At 39.0% G+C, this 19,452-nt stretch overlaps 1 protein-coding gene across 6 annotated transcripts in view; it reads right to left on the bottom strand.

Moving 5' to 3' along the window:
- Positions 1-19,452, bottom strand: part of rims2a (regulating synaptic membrane exocytosis 2a) — a 908,436-nt gene that overhangs the window by 306,472 nt on the left and 582,512 nt on the right. For 4 of the 6 annotated variants that reach the window (XM_048528687.2, XM_048528689.2, XM_048528688.2 and 1 more), the window contains 3 exons: positions 10,595-10,666; positions 8,958-9,114; positions 5,154-5,264 (listed from right to left, as the gene is read on the bottom strand). In XM_048528687.2, the coding sequence (XP_048384644.2) occupies positions 5,154-5,264; positions 8,958-9,114; positions 10,595-10,666 (340 nt within the window). Of the gene's footprint in view, positions 1-3,334; positions 3,401-5,153; positions 5,265-8,957; positions 9,115-10,594; positions 10,667-19,452 lie in introns of all 6 variants that reach the window. The other 2 variants (XM_059646026.1, XM_059646025.1) reach the window with 1 other exon arrangement.

Genomic DNA, 19,452 nt, shown 5'->3' with positions numbered 1-19,452 from the left:
CGGCAAAATGAAAAACAGTAACATCAAAAACAGCATAACTGCCTCTGAATACTTTTGCTTCAAAATAGCAAACCAAATGGATTCGCTTTAAAGGATACTTAGAAGCTTAATTGTAGTGAATACAATGGTAAAATAGTACAGCACAATGCTTCAAAAAGAATAGAGTGTCATTCAGAAATGTTGAACCATTTGCTAGAATTGCTCTGTTACGCTATTAAATTGAGATTTTGGTCGAACATTGAATTTAATTGTATGCAAGACAAGCCATTGTACACATTTTCTTCGTACTATAATTTTTCAATACAGAATTACAAGATCGTTAAATAAATAAGACACCAGAATGACCAGTACCAGCTGGTTAGCCAGCATGGCACATAAAATCAAATATAGACAACTAGCCATGCCAACATTATGCAATATATCTAAAACAGTAATTTATCATTAAAACAACTGAAAATAACAGTCAACTATCTCTGCACTCTTTACAACTGACTCCATCACAAATCAAACTTGAACAAATCTAAACTTGAATCATGTTCAGAAAAGAAAGCTGGACAAAAAGATAGGCTTTAGCCAGTTTTGTATTTGATGACACTTGTTTTCTCTCAAATTGAGCTAATGAAAAATCTAACCTTGGTTTTGAAGCATACAAGCTCAAGGAATTAAATAATCTATCCGATATTCCAATGCATTAATGAGTGAACAGTGCATTGTCTTTCAAATACTGCTAATTTGAGGCAGTATCGCCTGATTCCAGTGTAAGAAAGATCTCATGGTATTATTCAAAAAACACAAGGAGTTCCCCAAGTGCCTAGGATAACATTCTTCCATCAACCAGGGCCATCAAAAACAGGTCATTCATTTACTAATTGCAGTGACTGTCACTATGCACATATTGTCAAGACGTTTACCTACAAAATCAACTATACTTCAGAAACTATTTGGTTGGTAGTATAGACCTTGAGCATTCCTAAAAGGAGACATGCAGTCAAAACTTGTCATCTTCTACTCAACAGGATGAAGTGTCAAGAAACAAATGCAAAAAAAGGACACCAATTCATACAGCAAGAGAAAAGGCTGTTAAGTGGTTGGGCCATCGTTGGCATAGAATTGCTGCAGGATTTGTTATAGGTATCCCTGCATGGGTTAGAGAGTCACTGCCCATTCCTAGTTGCCCTTGAACTGATTGAATCTCTAGGTCATTGTAGAGGATAGATAAGAGTCAACCACTTTGTTGCAGGTCTGGAGTCAGACATGTAGGTCAAATTACTTTTCCTCAAGAACGTGAGTAAACCAGTTCTTTTTTAAACAATAATCAACAATGAATTTTATTGAATTCTAATTTCATCATCTGCCATGATACGATTCAGACCCATGTCCCAGGAACATTAGCTAATGGCACTGGATTACTATTATTATGTAGCACTAAGCCACTTTCCTGCCAGTCTTTGTTCTCAGAGCCAGTATGTAGACTGACTGATCAAGATTCTTGGGAATGCAGCAGAGATTAGCAGTTGCCATGGCCATTTTACTTTCATGACTTTCCATGATCAATCTCATTGGCAATTTTGTGAATAGCATCCTATCCATTTCTTTACTATGTAAGATTGATTCCTAGGTAGATGCATCAGAACTATTCTGCATGATAATAGCTGTCCTGGTCAAAACCCCATTCACCATATATTGCACAAACGCATGAAAGTACAACACTTTTGGCACTAACACATGGATTAACTGATAACTCGAATTTCATTCTTATCATCTTATTTATTTTATGTGAGAAAAGGCACATTGAAGAATTCTTGTGCTACAGCAGGCAAGATCACAGCTGTGAGACTGACATAGGAAAACCTTCTGATCCTTTAGCAGAGGAATTGGTAAAAAGAAGTTAATGAAGTGGAAGGATTGCTGATTCAAATGTTGCTAACCAAAGTATCTATAAACACGGATTCAGGTTGCTCATTCCGATAGACTCAGCAAATCCTCTCACCCATTTCACTCACTCATGTCACTAGTACCCACTGTTAAAATGATATTAAACAAAATCAACAACATATAGGGGGAGAGAAGCAACAGCACATGAATACAGTTGTATTAAGTTTTATGTGAGGACACCTATAAGTTGAATTGTGATGGTTGTGTAAAGTTGAAAACTAAACTACCAAAGCACACCAAATAGTTCTGACGGAATGTGATACTAGACTTGAAACTCTACCTCTGTTTCTCTTTCCACTGATGCTAACAGAACTGAGTTTCTCCAATATTCTCTCTTTGTTTCAGATTACCAGCATGCATAGTATTTTGTTTTTATTTTACCAATATTTTACCATGTTCAGTTCTCTTATTGCCATTATAAGGTCCACAATGTACTATAAATAAGCATCCCAGAGGTCCTAAATGCTTCTAATTTTTGTCCTAATTTTATGAACCAAATAACTGCAGTAGGCTTATCAGTTTCTGAAAACAGTACACAGATTAATGCCACATGCATCATAGCTTAATCTTTCTCTTCTCAGAAGTTTACTGATCTGCGGCAAATTTATGGTCATATTCTCTACTAATTTCAGATTTTTTCCTTTTTTGTGCTTTAATCAGCAAAGTTACTCAAGATTTCTGAAAAGAAAAATAATGTTTTACAATGGTTAATTAATGCTTGATATCTCAATCGCATCATTTTGACAGAAGTATATCCTACTCACGTATTTTCAGAGAAAGAAAAAGAAATCCAGAAGTTCAGGTTAAATCATAATTAGGGATGAGCAATCTGATTGGGTAGTTCACAATGCTATAAATTGTATCATAACATACCTAATATATTTGATTTACCTACAAATTTTCTTTCAGTATCACTCCCAGTTGTAAAAATGAAACAATAATATAAATGATACTTTGTAGATATGGAAGTCCATGATGGCCTTTCCCACAATTGATGGTGATGAACCTCAATAATTCAGGTGGTTTTTCTTCTTAATGACATTTATGATTAATATATTGTTCACTGTTTATGTCACACTCTTATTGTGGTTGAGAGCTACAACTGAAAATTTACCCAAGCATTCTGGGTCCCATGTTAAGTGCAGCATATCCATAGTACAAGCATTCTAGTGACATTTCGGCAATCTAATTTATTTGGTCGACAAATGTTTTAAAAATACTAAAACGTTGGATGTCAATTTTAACAATTCAGAAGTAATCTACTTGCACAGTTAAAATGAGGCCCTTTGACTAAGGAAAAACAATGTTTAGTCAATATGTCCAGATACTCATTCCTGCTCGTTATATTCATACATAATCACACATAATAAAAACACAGCGACACACCCATTCAATATACCTGAAATCCTTGTGGTGATGATCGATGACATGACTGTTTCTGGACCGAGGTAGTGTAAGATACTGACTGCAGCGATGTGGGAGGTAATGGTAAAGACAAATGTATGGCATTTGAAGAATGGGGATAGAAGTCAGCAGCACCAGTGAGCAGGAAAGAGAAGAAAATGGAGAGAAATATGATGAACGGCATGCACAAGAAGGTTACAGTTTCTAATTAAAAGCCAAGAGGAGCTTAAATGTTGCAAAATCATTTTTTAGTGAAGGCAATTTATCAGCTTGAAAAAGAGCGGCTACTTGTAGTAACATTCCGTTTGTTTTAGTCACAAATTACATGACTAACTTTACAGTAAACTCAGAAGAAGCTTGACTCTTATTCTGTTTTAAAACACAGTATCAGATATGAAAATATCCATACTAGTAAAAGTGAGTCTTGCTTTGCTTGGTTCATTAACCCATTGCAAGGTCATACTTGGAAATTAGAGACCTATTCAGGATTAGTTTCTGCAATGGCATAATTGATACATCCTTAAAAAGGATGGATTTATCTGTTTACTATATGAATAGAAAATACCACCCTAGCCAAAATTATGGGTTAATTTGAAGCAGCTCACTCGCTTGGGTGCAGAACAATGCATAATATGTGCCCCGAATAACTGGAGCACCAATTTTCCATCTCCCTATGTGGAAGCATTTGGTATCATTTATGCTTGCTCATAGACTTACATTCACAAAGCAATATCACAAACGATTTAGTGAGTCAGAGATTTACACCAATGCACCACACTCTAGGAGCTGTTAAACAGGAAAAAGGAGTCTTGCAATGAAACATGCTGCAGAGCCTTTGCACACCAAGGACTGGGTCCTTAACAGGAAATGCCCAGAATATGCAAAATGATTATGATATGGTGGCGAGGATGTAAACAGGGATACAAAGGGCAAATTCTAGGCCTCTAAGAAAACATACCTACAAAAAAGGTAGCATTCAAATTTCTTATCCAACCCTCTACACAATTCAACATCAATGGTTCCAGCCAGAGAATATATTGACCAAATTCCACTGAATACTGCAATTACACCAACCATTGAAAATCTATGTTTCTTTCTCAAATTTCTGTCTTTTAACTTCAACAACAATAATTATCCTTTATTCTGCTGACTTGCATTTGAATGATTATCACATCAACACATTCACAACGTTGGAGGTAACTACTGAAAATAATTTGCAGCATCCTTGGTACAATCAATGATATTATAGTTCCCTACAAAACAAAACAGTAAAAATAACAAAGTTAATGTTCCACCATTACCCAGTTAGAGTGAACATTCACTTGTGGTGAGGATAAACACACTGACTGTTCAACAAATGAAAATAAATGAGAAATAACAATGCAAATTTAAAGTTGACTCATACAGTGGATTTAATGGTCTATTTTCTAACTGCCATGGTGATGCTTTTAAAAAACAACGTTGCTTATTACCACACTGAGCACTGACTGCATGAGAAACAAGCATCAACAACTTTACCAAAATAGTCATGTTAACTAAGAAAATACCTATGGCACTGCAATCAGAAAAATATGCAGCTTTTTAAATTCTTGTCATTAAAACTCAAACAAGATTGAAGTTGGAAGCATTACACAGGATCAAACAGATCAACAAGAAAGCTTCTATGGATATTGAATACTTGAACCTCTGAAACACTAAGCATAAGTTGCACACATTCACTTGTAACAGTCTAAACTATGCTGAGCTGGTTACACATTGAAAGATATCACAAACTTGCTTGATAAAAACAAATCAAGTCAATCATTTCTAATTACCTTTCCCTTTCCGGAGAATAGTGGCCATCCAGTATCCTGTGTCTGTCCATTCGGCTGATAATGTTGTACTGTTGAGAACAGCGACTGCTTCTAAGACCCAGCTCTGAGCTTCTGCAAAATACAAATCAATTAATATGTTTTCTAAGAATTTGAAATACCTTATTTTCCCCCAATTGTCAGTAATCCAAATAGAAGACATTCAACTTTGACAATTAGATTTTATATTACAAATTTATGTAAAATAGGCTGCCAGTTCACTCTTGCCTGTACTATCATGCCATTGAATACCAATTTCACTTGTCACTGATTTCTTATATTTTAATTGTTTAATATTGCATATTTTATCTTCAACTGCATTTCAGTAGATGTAGTTTACAGACACTAATATTTTAATTAGATTTTGCTAGGGCGGCACAGTGGCTAGCACTGCTGCCTCACAGCACCAGGAGCCAGGGTTCAATTCCACCCTCAGGCTCCATCCTCTGTGTGGAGTTTGCACATTCTCCCTGTGTCGGCATGGGTTTCCTCCCAAAGTCTAAAGATGTGCAGGCTAGGTGGATTAGCCATGCTGAATTGCCCATAGTCTTGTGGGCTGTGTAGGTTGGGTGGGTTACGGGGGGATGCTCTGGGAGTTGGTGTGGACTTGTTGGCCAAAGGGCCTGCTTCCATACTGCAGGGCTTCTAGGATCTAGGACCTCAAGATCCTTCCAGATAGTGATTCTGCAACATTGGCCATCAGTTGACTAGAGGAGAGAGTTCTGCCCATTCCAGAACAGGAAGTCCGACCTATGAGAACAGATAATAAAGGAGCTTTCCTTGGCAACACTAATGAGTTTTGAGAACATGATGAGACGACAGTTGAATAACAGTAAGGCCTGGAATTTCACGACAATGGTGGCCATCAGTACTTGAGGCAAATACCTCCAGATGCTCACCACGCTTTGAAACTGCTAGGATGTGACATTTTCTTCGGGTCAAAATGTAAAACGTGACCTGGAGATCAACTTGCTGCCAGTGGTAGCTGACCCAAGGTAGAAATTTAGTCAGTAGGACAAAGATGTGCAGATGCTGAAGATCCAAAACAAAAACAGAAATTGTTGATGAAACTTAGCAGCTCTGGCAGCATTTGAGCAGAGAAAGCAGAGTTAATATTTTGAGTCCACTGAAGTTCTGAAGACGGGTACTGGAATCAAAATATTAGCTTTGTTTTCTCTCCTCAGATGCTACCGAACCTGCTGAGTTTCTCCAGCAATTTCAGAAATTGAGTCAAGCCAGCACCAGAGCAGGCAAGTTAAAAGATCTACCTTGATTCCCCAAAAAACTCATTTGCATATTTCAAAAGCAAGAAACGACTCATTCATACACAGTTAAAGCTTCTGGCTATGTTAAACGTTGCTCAACCAGTCACAACTTTCCATTTCATGACAAGAACTCACAATCCCTTTTATAACAATTGAAAACTTAAAAAACCCACAAAACTCCTACAGTAAGCAAACAACTTCAAAACAGATGTGCAAATGATTATGAACATAAGAACATAGAAACATACAAATTAGAGCAGGGTATTCTTCTAGTTGAGCCTTCTACACCATTTCATACAATCTTGGTTGATTTGATGTGGCCTCAATTCCACTTTCCTGCTCACCTTCTATGCTTTCTGACTCTCGGTAGTCTAGAATCAATCTAATTTTGCCTTACACACAATCAAGAGTCCTGTGTCTGCGTAGGGGATTCTACAGACTTCTGACCCTCTGAGAAATTAGGCACTTCTATTAAACTAAAAACCAAAATCTGGCAAGGCAATAAACAGAATGGTTATCTCAATAGATGGAACATATAATAGCAATGGCAAGGAAAAGAATGGATATTATCCTACACTTCAACTGAGTAAAATACAATTCATTGTTCTATCCATTCCATGAACAATTTCAGTTCATCTAAAAGGTTTTTCCATATTAGTGTCCCTACCTTTGAGCAAAGTCTAAGTCCTACCTGCTATGGATGTTTATCATCCATGTCTGAACTAGTTAATTAATAATTATATTTTAATCATGAATGTAAAAGGAGACAAAACAATTTTAATTAGATTTTAAATTCTTCCTGCCTCCCAACCATGGTCACACCTTCAGGCAGCTAATGTAAAGCTTGCAGGTCGTCACTAAAGCCACCTCACTATTTATCGCAACCTACACTTGTCTCATCTGTGAAATGAATGATTAATGATCTAGACATGAATATCGCAGGTTTAACGTATACAACAAAGCAAGAGAGGCAGCACTGAACTGTGTGGTATACCAGAAGACACAAGCTTCTAGTTGCAAAAAACAAAAACACCCTTCAACCAGCAACCTCTGTTCCTAGCCACCAAAACAATTTTGGATCAGATTTGCCAAATTGCCATGGATTCCAATGGTTCTTAGCTTCTTGACTAGCTTACTACATGAGGCCTTGTCAAAAATCTTACTGAAGTCCACATAGACTACATCAACTGCACCCACAAACATAGTCTCCTCCTTGAAAAAATCATCCAAAGTTATCGGACGTGATCTCCTATTAACACACAGTCCTGATGACTCTTGATCAACTTTTGTCAATCCATGTGAAGTTTAATTCTGTGCCTTAGAATTTTTTTCAACAGATTCCCTACCACAGCTGTTAGACTCACTGGTCTGTAGTTTACTGGTTTATTCCTACCATGCTTTTTGAATGATGGTACCACATAAGCTGACCTCTGCCACATCTCCCATGTGCACAGATGGCTTGAAAATTAATGTCAGAGCTCCTGCAATCTTCTCCCATGGCAGCCTGCGATAGATCTCATCTGGTCCTGGGGGTTTATCCACTTTCAAACCTATTAAAACAGCTTTAATGTAAAAGTCAGAGATGGTCAACTCTGCTTGGCTGGGATTGTGCAAGAGATATTTAATGGCCATTGGGCTGATAATTGGTTTGAGGATAGCCTTCTGCCCCTGACAGAAGGCAATGACCATCCCTGTTGTTGCACATATTCCTTAAATGAAGAAAAGCATGTACTGTCCAGATTCATCTCAAATCTCAACAGGACCAGGATCATCAGGACACAGGACTAATTAATAGTCGGGGGATATTAGTTTTTTGGGTGGAGTGAGATTTTGATGGACATGAGGTGCTTTCTTTCTCAGTTCCCGATGCTTCTTTTTTCCGCAATATAGTTGTTAGGCAAGAGTTTGATAATTGGTGTTGACCTCCCTGCCATAGGTAAAATCACAGGCAAGGATATTAAAGGGCCTCAGTGGGCCAATAAGCTGTGAGCCTCTGCCCCCTTGTTTATTGCTCTGAAAATTGGATTGGGAGTGGGGAGTTGGCAGGCATAAAGCAACTGACACGATTTAATTTTATAATGTTATCCTACCCCCAAGGAATGAGCACAAAAGGATAGAGGTGAGGGGGAGAAGAGACAGTACAATTACAGTCCATAAGAGAGAAGAACAATGTACTGAATTTTGCCAATGATGCCCCTTGCTAATTTTTGGATCTATCTTTGCAGGTGTGTTACTGATATAAACATGGAAGCATGACGCCAGTTGCTACTGAAATTACCCCCATAAAGGGCCAGCAGCTTGTTGAGACCACAGCAGTGCTTTTTTCCTTTTTTGCATTTTACCGTAGATGTAAGAAGGTTGCACATTTTATTTGTGTTTGCTGAATTCAGAATGCATGTGTATAGACAATGCTCTTATTTTAACTTTAACCTTTCATATTTTTACCAATAGAGCAGCAGAAGTTTCCTTCCCTCCAGTATTCTAAGTCCATGCATAACCCTACCTTTGATGAGGAGGAACACTGGGGGATCGGGAGCGCATCCTGCCCATACTGTCTCCACGAAGTGATGAGCCTGACTGTGAACAATGGTTTGATGACATTACTTGCTCTGGAACAGATAATGTTGAACTTTGAATATCTCTCCCATTGTGTCTATAATCTGCAGTGAGAAATGTAAGGGAAAATCAGTTTGGATTGTTATACATATATTCTTAAAGAATAACAGAACAGAGAAGAGTACAAATTTGTTTGAAGCGATAGTCAGTCGGGAACCTCTGCCAATTGTTTTTTCCACTGCAAGTCAGTGTGTTGTTGGCTTGCAATACCCATTTCATAACGTCAAAATCAAATTTCCACCTCAGACTTTCTTTGAACAAAGAATCACAGATGGCACAGGAGGCCATTTCACTAATCGCACCTGAACCTGTTCTATTACCTGGTGCCAATCTCTTTTTCCCCTTATCCCTGCACAGCATTTCTACCCAAATAATTAATAATGGGTAGATGGTTAATAGTGGTGATGTATGTACATTAGTATTGTAGAACACTTGGTTAATATTTGCACAAACAACGATTGCTGCTTCTACAGGTCTGAGGAAGGATCAGCAGACCTGAAATGTTAAATCTGATTTTACTTCACAGATGCTGCCAAACCTGCTGAGCTTTTCCAGCAATCTCTATTTGTGTTTCTGATTTACAGCACTTTCAGCTCTTTTGGTTTTAATATTCAAGGGGCATAGGTCAAATCCATGGCAGATATGAAACTGGAATTCAATTAAACTGCAATCAAAAGCCAACCTAATGATCACCATGAAATCATAACTGATTCTCTAAAAACCCGTCTGGTTCATCATATACTTTAGGGAACTCAGAGGAACCATACGTGATCTGGCCTACATATAACTCCAGGCCCACAGCAATACAGTTGAATCTAAACTGTTCTCTGAAATGGCCTACAAAGCCAACCAATTCAAGGGCAATAGGGATGGACAACAAATCTTGACCATGGCAGCAGTATCTATAAAATACCGACATTCCCTCCAACACCACTCGACGGACGGACACACACACACACTTTATAATCAGGGCGGCACGGTGGCTCAGTAGTTAGCACTGCAGCCTCACAGCGCCAGGGACCCAGGTTCGATTCCAGTCTCGGGTAACTGTCTGTGCGGAGTTTGCACGTTCTCCCCTTGTCTGCATGGCTTTCCTCTGGGTGCTCCAGTTTCCTCTCAGTCCGAAGATGTGCAGGCTAGGTGGATCGGCCATGCTAAATTGCCCGTAGTGTTCAGGGGTGTGTGGGTTATAGGGGGATGGGTCTGGGTAGGATGCTCCAAGGGGCGGTGTGGACTTGCTGGGCCAAAGAGCCTCTTTCCACACTGTGGGCAATATAATCTAATCTAATTGATTTACACTGAGCAAAAAATTCTACATGAGTATACTTCTATCTTGGCTTTGTAGGACTTATACCCTGAAAACGCTTATATTTGGAACATTAAGTTATAAGTCCTTACCTCGTAATTGCTTTAAGATCTACAAAAATCAGTATAACCAATTAAGTACTTTTGGTTGAAATATTGTTAAAATTGTACGTGTACTAAGATAAAGAGGAATGGAATGCACTTGTTTAACTTTCTTACCTGAAGAAATGACCCCAACTCCATCATCACAGTCATAGTCAGACACTTCACTGTCACTGATGTGTTGAGATCCTAAAATTTAAAAGAACATATTTTGCAAATGACAAATGTGTTTTTGCAGAAGGTCTCATGATTTTTTTTTTCTCATGAGCAATAAGTGAACCTTACTTTTCTGAAAAGCAGGTTTATTAATTATAAGTGACTGCATTTACCAAACTTAGAGGAGAAAAAGCTGAGACAATCATAATCATGTACTATGTAAGAGCATGCAAGAGGTTTATTAAAATCATACTATCCAATTTATGAAGAGTTGCTGATGTAAAAAGAGCTTGCACTTCCGAATTTTGTTTTTAACTGCCTCTCTTCCCCAAATTCTGATAGTTATAGAGATCCATATATTTATAGTCTTGGAAACAAAGAAATATATTGCTTGGTCATCTCAACACTGGAGACAATTTACTGCAATGTAATTTTGCAGATTCAGATCGCACGATATATCAGGAATCAGCTCCTGTATATAACCACAGTCTCAGTAAATTGGCAGAGGACTTTCAAACCTGAGGTTTTGACCAATCTTAAGAGATTCAATGTTTTTTCTAAAATTGCCCCAGGTCTTGAGATCCAGAAAGACCAATTCCTTTATTTGATCAATCCTGTGTTTGCTGATAAGTGAAAGGAGATGGGATATAATTCAAACATGAAGAAAACCCAAAACAAATAGGCCAGGGGAGTTCCATGCTGAGTTCAAACAACTCCTATTTTTAACTGGAGCGATGCTTTTTTTTCAGCAGTACAATTTTTAGGAGTAAACTTGAATGCTTATAAAAGGCAGAGAAGGTCTGTGAAGCTATAAAATTACCTGAACATTCTGCAAAAGAAACAACCAGCTGTGTCTTGTAATTTAAAAATGTGCTTGCACTTTCAATAGCTGCATGTTAACATAACTCTATGGGGTGTCATTATAGTATTATGAGATAATGGGTACTGCAGATGCTGGAGAATCCAAGATAACAAAGTGTGGAGCTGGATGAACACAGCAGGCCAAGCAGCATCTCAGGAGCACAAAAGCTGACATTTCAGGCCTAGGCCCTTCATCAGAGAGCAGCTTGGCCTGCTGTGTTCATCCAGCTTCACATTTTGTTTGGCTGTTACTAGGACTTATCATTATCATTATGAAGTGGAGGTCTGTAAATTCACAGTTTATTTACTATTCCCAAAGTCATCTTTGATGTAGGGCTACAAAACAAATGTTTACTTTATAAGGGATTAAGTACTTAAGGGACAATAACTGTACTGAATGGCAGTTTCAATCAGTGTTTTATCTGCAGTGAGAACGTATCTGCAAAAGATACTTAGAATCTTGTTGCATTTTATCACTGCACCTAAATATTCTGTGCAGTTTTGGCTCCCTACTCAAGAAAAGACATACTTGCCAATGGAAGGAGTGTAGCAAAGGTTCACTAAATTGTTATTAGGTAATGATAGGACTGTTGTATGAGGACAAATCGGTTTAACTGGACCTATAATCACTGCAATTTTGAAGGATGAGGGGGACTTGATTGAAACCTATACATTTCTAATAGGGATCGACAAGCTAGATGCATATTTCCCTGGTTGGGAGTCTAGAACCAGGGAACAGTCTCAAGATACAGGGCAGGTTAATTACAAATGAGATAAAAATAAACTTCACTCAAATGACAGTGAAACTATGGAATTCTTGACCACACAAGGCTGTGGCATCCAAGTCAAGGAATATATTCAAGAAAGAAAGAGATAAAATTTTGGCTTTTAAAGGCATCAAATAGTATGGGGAGAAAACAGAAATACAGCATTGACACACAGTTTCAACCACGATCATACTCAACAGGGGGCAGTCTTGAAGGGCTGAACAGCCTAATCCGGCTCCTGGTGTTTATTTTTCACGGCTCCCCGGGGGATATTGGGTGAACTGGCATGGGGGTATAAAGGCACACAGTTGGCAGTAAATGTATACTAATAGGGCCATAGGGTTTAACGAGTGAGTTGGATGGAGATCATAAAATGAAACTGTTGGTTGGATAGATGGTTAAAGTTGTCAGACAATTTGACAGTCAAGTATGGGCAGGTGGGGTCAAGTTTAGAATAAATTAGCTTGGATTAGGGTTTCTGAGGCAGTGAGTGGTGAGGGTTGTACGGCCTAATATTAAATAAAACAAGAGATGAAATTGAATTTGTCAGAGACAGGCCTTTTAACCAGCTTCAACACTAAGCAGTACACATGCTCACCTCTGAATTGTTTCAAGGGGTGGTCAGCCTGACTCCAGCATGCATAAGACCTCCCACCATCAGAATAATGGCCCAGTTATTTGGGGCATCTTTACCAAGGATAGGTACAGGGAATTGAGGTTCTGACATTTTGCATTGACTTTGTGACTAATAATTCAGGCTACAGATTTCATTTTATCTGAATCTAACCAAATTTCACATTATGGTTTGCTCATGCTGAGCTCCCAAACAAGTAAACAAAAAAGAGCAACATAAAATACTCAAAATTTGTTCAAGATCCCCTTGTGAAATTGTTTTAGTATATATGCTTCTGAAACTGCACATATTTTTTCAACTTCAAATATCAGAGACGTTTAAGTTTAATTCTTCTTTCGTGCTTACTAATTGGAAAATAACACAGATTTCCTTATTGAACACTTCAATCAAACCTATGCTGGTAATAACATTGTGTACAATTTAAGTGTTAAGAAGTTATTCATCAGCATTACTCAAAAAAAGAAACATCTTTTCATCCTCTTTGTTAGGAAAATTCGCAACTTATTAGTTCATTTCCCTGGGTTTTGTCCTGAACAATTCAGCCAACCTGCCTAGTTTAAAACTTGAACAAAGCTTAATTTGGAGGCACTGGTGTTCGACTGGGGTGGACAAGGTCAAAAATCATACAACTACAGGTTATAGTCCACCAGGATTATTTGAAAACACAAGCTTTCACAGCTTCACTCCTTCTTCAGGTGTTAGTAACCAGGCAGTAAAAGACACAGAATTTATAAGTAAAAGGTCAAACGGTCACTCGACTTATGAGGATATACTAAACAAACCCAAGGTGCTGCTAAATCTTTAATCAATTAGAAGTTTTTAATCGATTAATATGTATATCTCCGAATTCCTTTGAAGTTACTGTTCTGAGAAAACTAAAGGTTTTAGCAGTGTAAAGAAGAGGTGACATCTTAGATCAGACAATGCAGGTTAAGTGTGAGGCCTTGTTCAGAATCTGTTTGTTTTGGCTTGGAGTCAGATTTTATTTCTAAAGTAGGAATTTATAAAATGCAACATTGACTGACCGTCTATAAATTGCATGCCCTTTGAACAAAATAGAATGTATCTTGACAGTGATTTGAAAGGAATTCATGGATTTACATATACATATTAATGGATTAACACCTTCTAACTGATTAAATATTTAATCGCATCTTAGATTTGTTTAACACATCCTCATCAGTGGTGTGACCCTTTGATCTTTTACTGATAAATTCGGTGGCTGATGTACCTTTCTCACTCACACCTGAAGGAGGAGTGAGGCTTTGAAAGCTTGTGTTTTCAAATAAGCCTGTTGTGTAACTTCTGACCTTGAACAAGGTTTGGCAGTTAACTATCAATTGTCACTGATTGCTGAATTCTCCACTGCAATGCTTCAACCACGCAGAGTCTACTTGACATCTAATCTCTTCTCATGAAGTACAAATGTTGTTTTCCCCTTTAATTGGTATTCTTGCAAATTGGTCTGGTGGGTGGAAGAAAAGCTTTGAAAAAATGTTTCTTTTTTAGCAATGCTGAAGCTCTCTATTACTAAACAATTATAAGTTACTCATCGTTACGCCATACACAATTGAACAGATCTTCTGGTATTGGGAACAGCAATGCACTGAATGTACACTGTTGGCAGACACCTAGACTGCAAGAAGTCCTGACAAATGCATGGCTGTGGCAGTTGCATAGGATGTTTAAAGTTGACTGTCTGAAATGCACTGGCTGGGACCTTGTGCAAATGTCTCTTACGCTAACCTAACTGTTAGACACTTGAGCAAGATACAAGTTACTGACTCAGACGCTTACCCTAGAATAGTGACACTGTTTACTTGCTAGAAAAATCAATGCAAACTATACGATAACATTTATATACCATATGACATAGGAGTGGAAGTAAGGCCGTCGGCCCGTCAAGTCCACTCCGCCATTTAAATCACGGCTGATGGGCATTTCAACCCCACTTCCCTGCACTCTCCCCGTAGCCCTTGATTCATTTTGAGATCAAGAATTTGTCGATCTCTGCCTTGAAGGCATCCAACGTCCCGGCCTCCACTGCACTCTGTGGCAATGAATTCCACAAGCCCACCACTCTCTGGCTGAAGAAATGTCATCTCATTTCAGTTTTAAATTTACCCCCTCTAATTTTAAGGCTGCGCCCAGAGTCCTAGTCTCCCTGCCTAAATGAAACAACTTCTTAGCGTCCACCCTTTCTAAGCCATACATTATCTTGTAAGTTTCTATGAGATCTCCCCTCAACCTTCTAAACACTAATGAGTACAATCCCAGGATCCTTAGCCATTCATCATACGTTAAACCTACCATTCCAGGGATCATCCATGTGAATCTCCGCTGGACATGCTCCAGGGCTAGTATGTCCTTCCTGAGGTGTGGGGCCCTTTAAAGTGATATACATAATCACCCATATCCCAAACAACTCCCCAATATGAATATCCAGCCCCCTACGAATCAACTATCAATCCCTGGACGCAAACTGTCATTCCCACCCACTCACCCATTAACCCAATCATGCACACATTCACTCACCCACTCACTTAATAGCCCATTCATTCATAAATATAACTTGTCCATTTGCTCACTCACTCATCCACTACTTCACTCATGCACATACACTGGCCTCCTATCACTCACTCATCCATTAGCCCCTTCGTGCAGACATACACTGGCCCACTCCATCATTCATCCACATCCCCACACACAGAAACCTCCATTGAAATACTTGTGATGTTTTCATAAAAAGCATGTCTGGCTATAGTAGCTGATGTTATAAAAAAGTAATGGATGTTGGGGGAAAAGGGAGGAGGGAACAAGTCAGCTCTCTCCACAGGTCTTTTTTTGGCTGTGTTCTCGGTGAATGGCTGCATTGATAAATTATTTGGACTGTAGTCAGGGTCTGTAAAGGTGCAAGAAGTTAAGCAAGAAGGAATCATCTCCACAGTCAGCAATGATGCACACAGCATCACCATTGATTGGAAGATCTGGCCCATAATATTTAATAGGTAATCTCCTCCAAGGTTTTGACATGCATATATTTTAAAAGCTAGGCAAATATTTCTATAGTAAGCTGAATAGACTCAGAATCAGAAACAGAGATTAATTATTGAGATAGTAAATTCTAAGAATAGAATAATTAGACCAACATGAAGAGCTCTGAAAAATACTACATTTCATGATGGACTTTGTATGGTGGCTCTTGCATTGCTGTCTGTAAACAGCAGCCTAGAGAGGTTGAAGGGCAGAAACATGGTACTTATTATTCAGGACTTTGTTTAATTATATTTGGAGGTCAGTAACTAATTATGACAAATGTTCCCTGATGGAAATATAAATAATTTAGGTGGATATCTGATTTAAACTCCTTGTGTAGGAAGATATGACATTCATGGCACGATTAAAACAATGTCATAGAACATAACAGCACAGTACAGACCCTCAATGTTGTGCAGACCTGTCATACTGATCTGAAGCCCATCTAACCTACACTATTCCATGTACGTCCATATGCTTATCCAATGACGACTTAAATATACCTAAAGTTGGCGAATCTATTACCGTTGCAGGCAAAGCGTTCCATTCCCTTACTACTCTCTGAATAAAGAAACCACCTCTGACATCTATCCTATGTCTTTCACCGCTCAATTTAAAGCTGTGCCCCCTCGTGCTCGCCATCACCATCCTAGGAAAAAGGCTCTCCTTATCCATGCTATCTAACCCTCTCATTATTTTATATGTTTCAATTAAGTCACCTCTCAACCTTCCTCTAACAAAAACAGCCTCAAGTCCCTCAGCCTTTCCTCGTAAGACCTTCCCTCCATACCAGGCAACATCCTAGTAAATCTCCTCTGCACCCTTTCCAAAGCTTCCACATCCTTCTTATAATGCGGTGACCAGAACTGTACACAATACTCCATGCGCGGCCGCACCACAGTTTTGTACAGCTTCACCATAACCTCTTGGTTCCGGAACTCGATCCCTCTATTAATAAAGGCTAAAACACTGTATGCCTTCTTAACAGCCCTGTCAACCTGGGTGGCAACTTTCAAGGATCTGTGTACATGGACACCGAGATCTCTCTGCTCATCTACACTGCTAAGAATCTTACCATTAGCCCTGTGTTTTGCCTTCCGGTTACTCCTACCAAAGTGCATCACCTCACACTTGTCTGCATTAAACTCCATTTGCCACCTCTCAGCCCAGCTCTGCAGCTTATCTATGTCTGTCTGCAACCTACAGCATCCTTCGTCACTATCCACAACTCCACCGACCTTAGCGTCGTCTGCAAATTTACTAACCCATCCTTCTACGCCCTTATCCAGGTCGTTTATAAAAATGACAAACAGCAGTGGACCCAACACCGACCCTTGCGGTACACTAGTAACTGGTCTCCAGGATGAACATTTCCCATCAACTACCACCCTCTGTCTTTTTTCAGCAAGCCAATTTCCGATCCAAACTGCTATATCTCCCACAATTCCATTCCTCCGCATTTTGTACAATAGCCTATTGTGGGGAACCTTATCGAACACCTTGCTGAAATCCATATACACCACATCAACCAGTTTACTCTCATCTACCTGTTTGGTCACCTTCTCAAAGAACTCAATAAGGTTTGTGAGGCATGACCTTCCCTTCACAAAACCGTGCCGACTATCTCTAATCAATTTATTCCTTTCTAGAGGATTATAAATCCTATCCCTTATAACCTTTTCCAACACTTTACCAACAACTGAGGCAAGGGTCACTGAACTATAATTACCGGGATTGTCTCTACTCCCCTTCTTGAACAGCGGAACCACATTTGCTATCCTCCAGTCATCTGGCACTATTCCTGTAGACAATGACGAGTTAAAGATCAATGCCAAAGGCTCGGCAATCTCCTCCCTGGCTTCCCAGAGGATCCTAGGATAAATCCCATCCGGCCCAGGGGACTTATCTATCTTCACCCTCTGTAGGATTTCTAATATCTCTTCCTTGTGAACCTCAATCCCACCTAGTCTAGTAGCCTGTATCACCTAATCGAGTAGCCTGTAGAGAGTATTCTCCTCGACAACACTGTCGTTTTCTAGAGTGAATACTGTCGAAAAATATTCATTTAGTGCTTCCCCTATCTCCTCTGACTCCACACACAACTTCCCACTACTATCCTTTATTGGCCCTAATCTTACTTTCATCATTCTTTTATTCCTTAAATACCTATAGAAAGCCTTAGGGTTTACACTGATCCTATCCGCCAACAACTTCTCATGTCTCCTCCTGGCTCTTCTGAGCTCTCTCTTTAGGTCTTTCCTGGCTACCTCGTAGCCCACATGTCACTTATCACAACTGATCTTGCTGCAGTTTTTCACTATTTGAATACTAACATGTTCATTTCAACAGACAGTTCTGAGACCTGACAAATGGCAGATGCCCCGTTAGGTCAAATTTGTTTGGCAGAACAGTGTGGACAAGAAGAAGGTTAAGCTGGCAAGTTTTAAAAGTTTAATTTTAGGTTTCCCTGTGGATCATGATGTGCAGAAACGCCCTGAATCTCTCTCACTCATTGATGTTCCAACAGTGACTGGAAGGCACCATTCCCTTTGATTCACTGCTGTGGTTTCTCATACCAAATACTACCCAAAAGCTAATCAGGTGTCATAGAAGAACAAATGAGGGAAACAAGGTACAATGTAAAGTTTGTCTAGAAATCAACGTATCCAGATTCTCCAGATTCACTGCCATTTTCATAGTTCATATGGACTCCACCCACATCTATGCCTTTTTCTTCTCCAGTTTTAATCATTCCAACGTTTACCTGCTTTAATATCCTGCAAACTTGAATTTATTCAAATTACTGTTGTCCATTCCTGAACTCGATCCAAGTCCTGCTCACTAGTCTATGTTGACTATGTGAAGCATGAGTTTAACATTCATGTACATGTTCCAAATCTCTCAATCAATTTGCTCCTTCCCTTCACTGTAATCCATTTCAGTCTTAAAGTCCTCAAGATCTCTGTGCTCCATCAGTTTCTGACCTTCTGATTATCACCAATTTTGGTCACTCTATCACAGGCATCATGCATTCAACTGCCCAATGCTTAAATTCAGTAATCACATCCTGAAATCATGCCACTGTTCCATCACTCTTACCTTCTTTAAGATGCTTCTTTAATCCCTTTAGTTGGGCTATTGGACAGCTGTCCTTATACCATTTTGTGTGGATGACTGTAAAACTTTGTTTTATTGTGTTCTTCTTTCAGCTTCTCCCATTTTACTTAGGGTCACACAATGCTGCTTGATCTTCCTTATCTAACTCTTGGTGCCTATCATTCATTCCTCATCCAATGTCAATGCATTTAAGGTTCTTACCATTGTATTTTTCTATCTGGTTTCTTCTCTTTTCCTCCTCCCATCCCATATCCATACCTAAATACACTTCCTCTCTCTGGAAAAATGAACTCAGCATGATAATCCTGTCACAGTTATTTTTTTCAATACTTCCATATTCTTCACGGCCCCATGATTTGCCAGTTCCTGACTTTTCTTTTTTCCCTTTTATGATAGGATTCACA

The sequence above is a fragment of the Stegostoma tigrinum genome, chromosome 5 (genome assembly GCF_030684315.1).
Source record: "Stegostoma tigrinum isolate sSteTig4 chromosome 5, sSteTig4.hap1, whole genome shotgun sequence".
NCBI classification, from domain to species: Eukaryota; Metazoa; Chordata; class Chondrichthyes; order Orectolobiformes; family Stegostomatidae; genus Stegostoma; species Stegostoma tigrinum.
The sequence above is the reverse complement of the archived record's forward strand: the minus strand, read 5'-3'. Positions and strand labels throughout refer to the sequence as shown.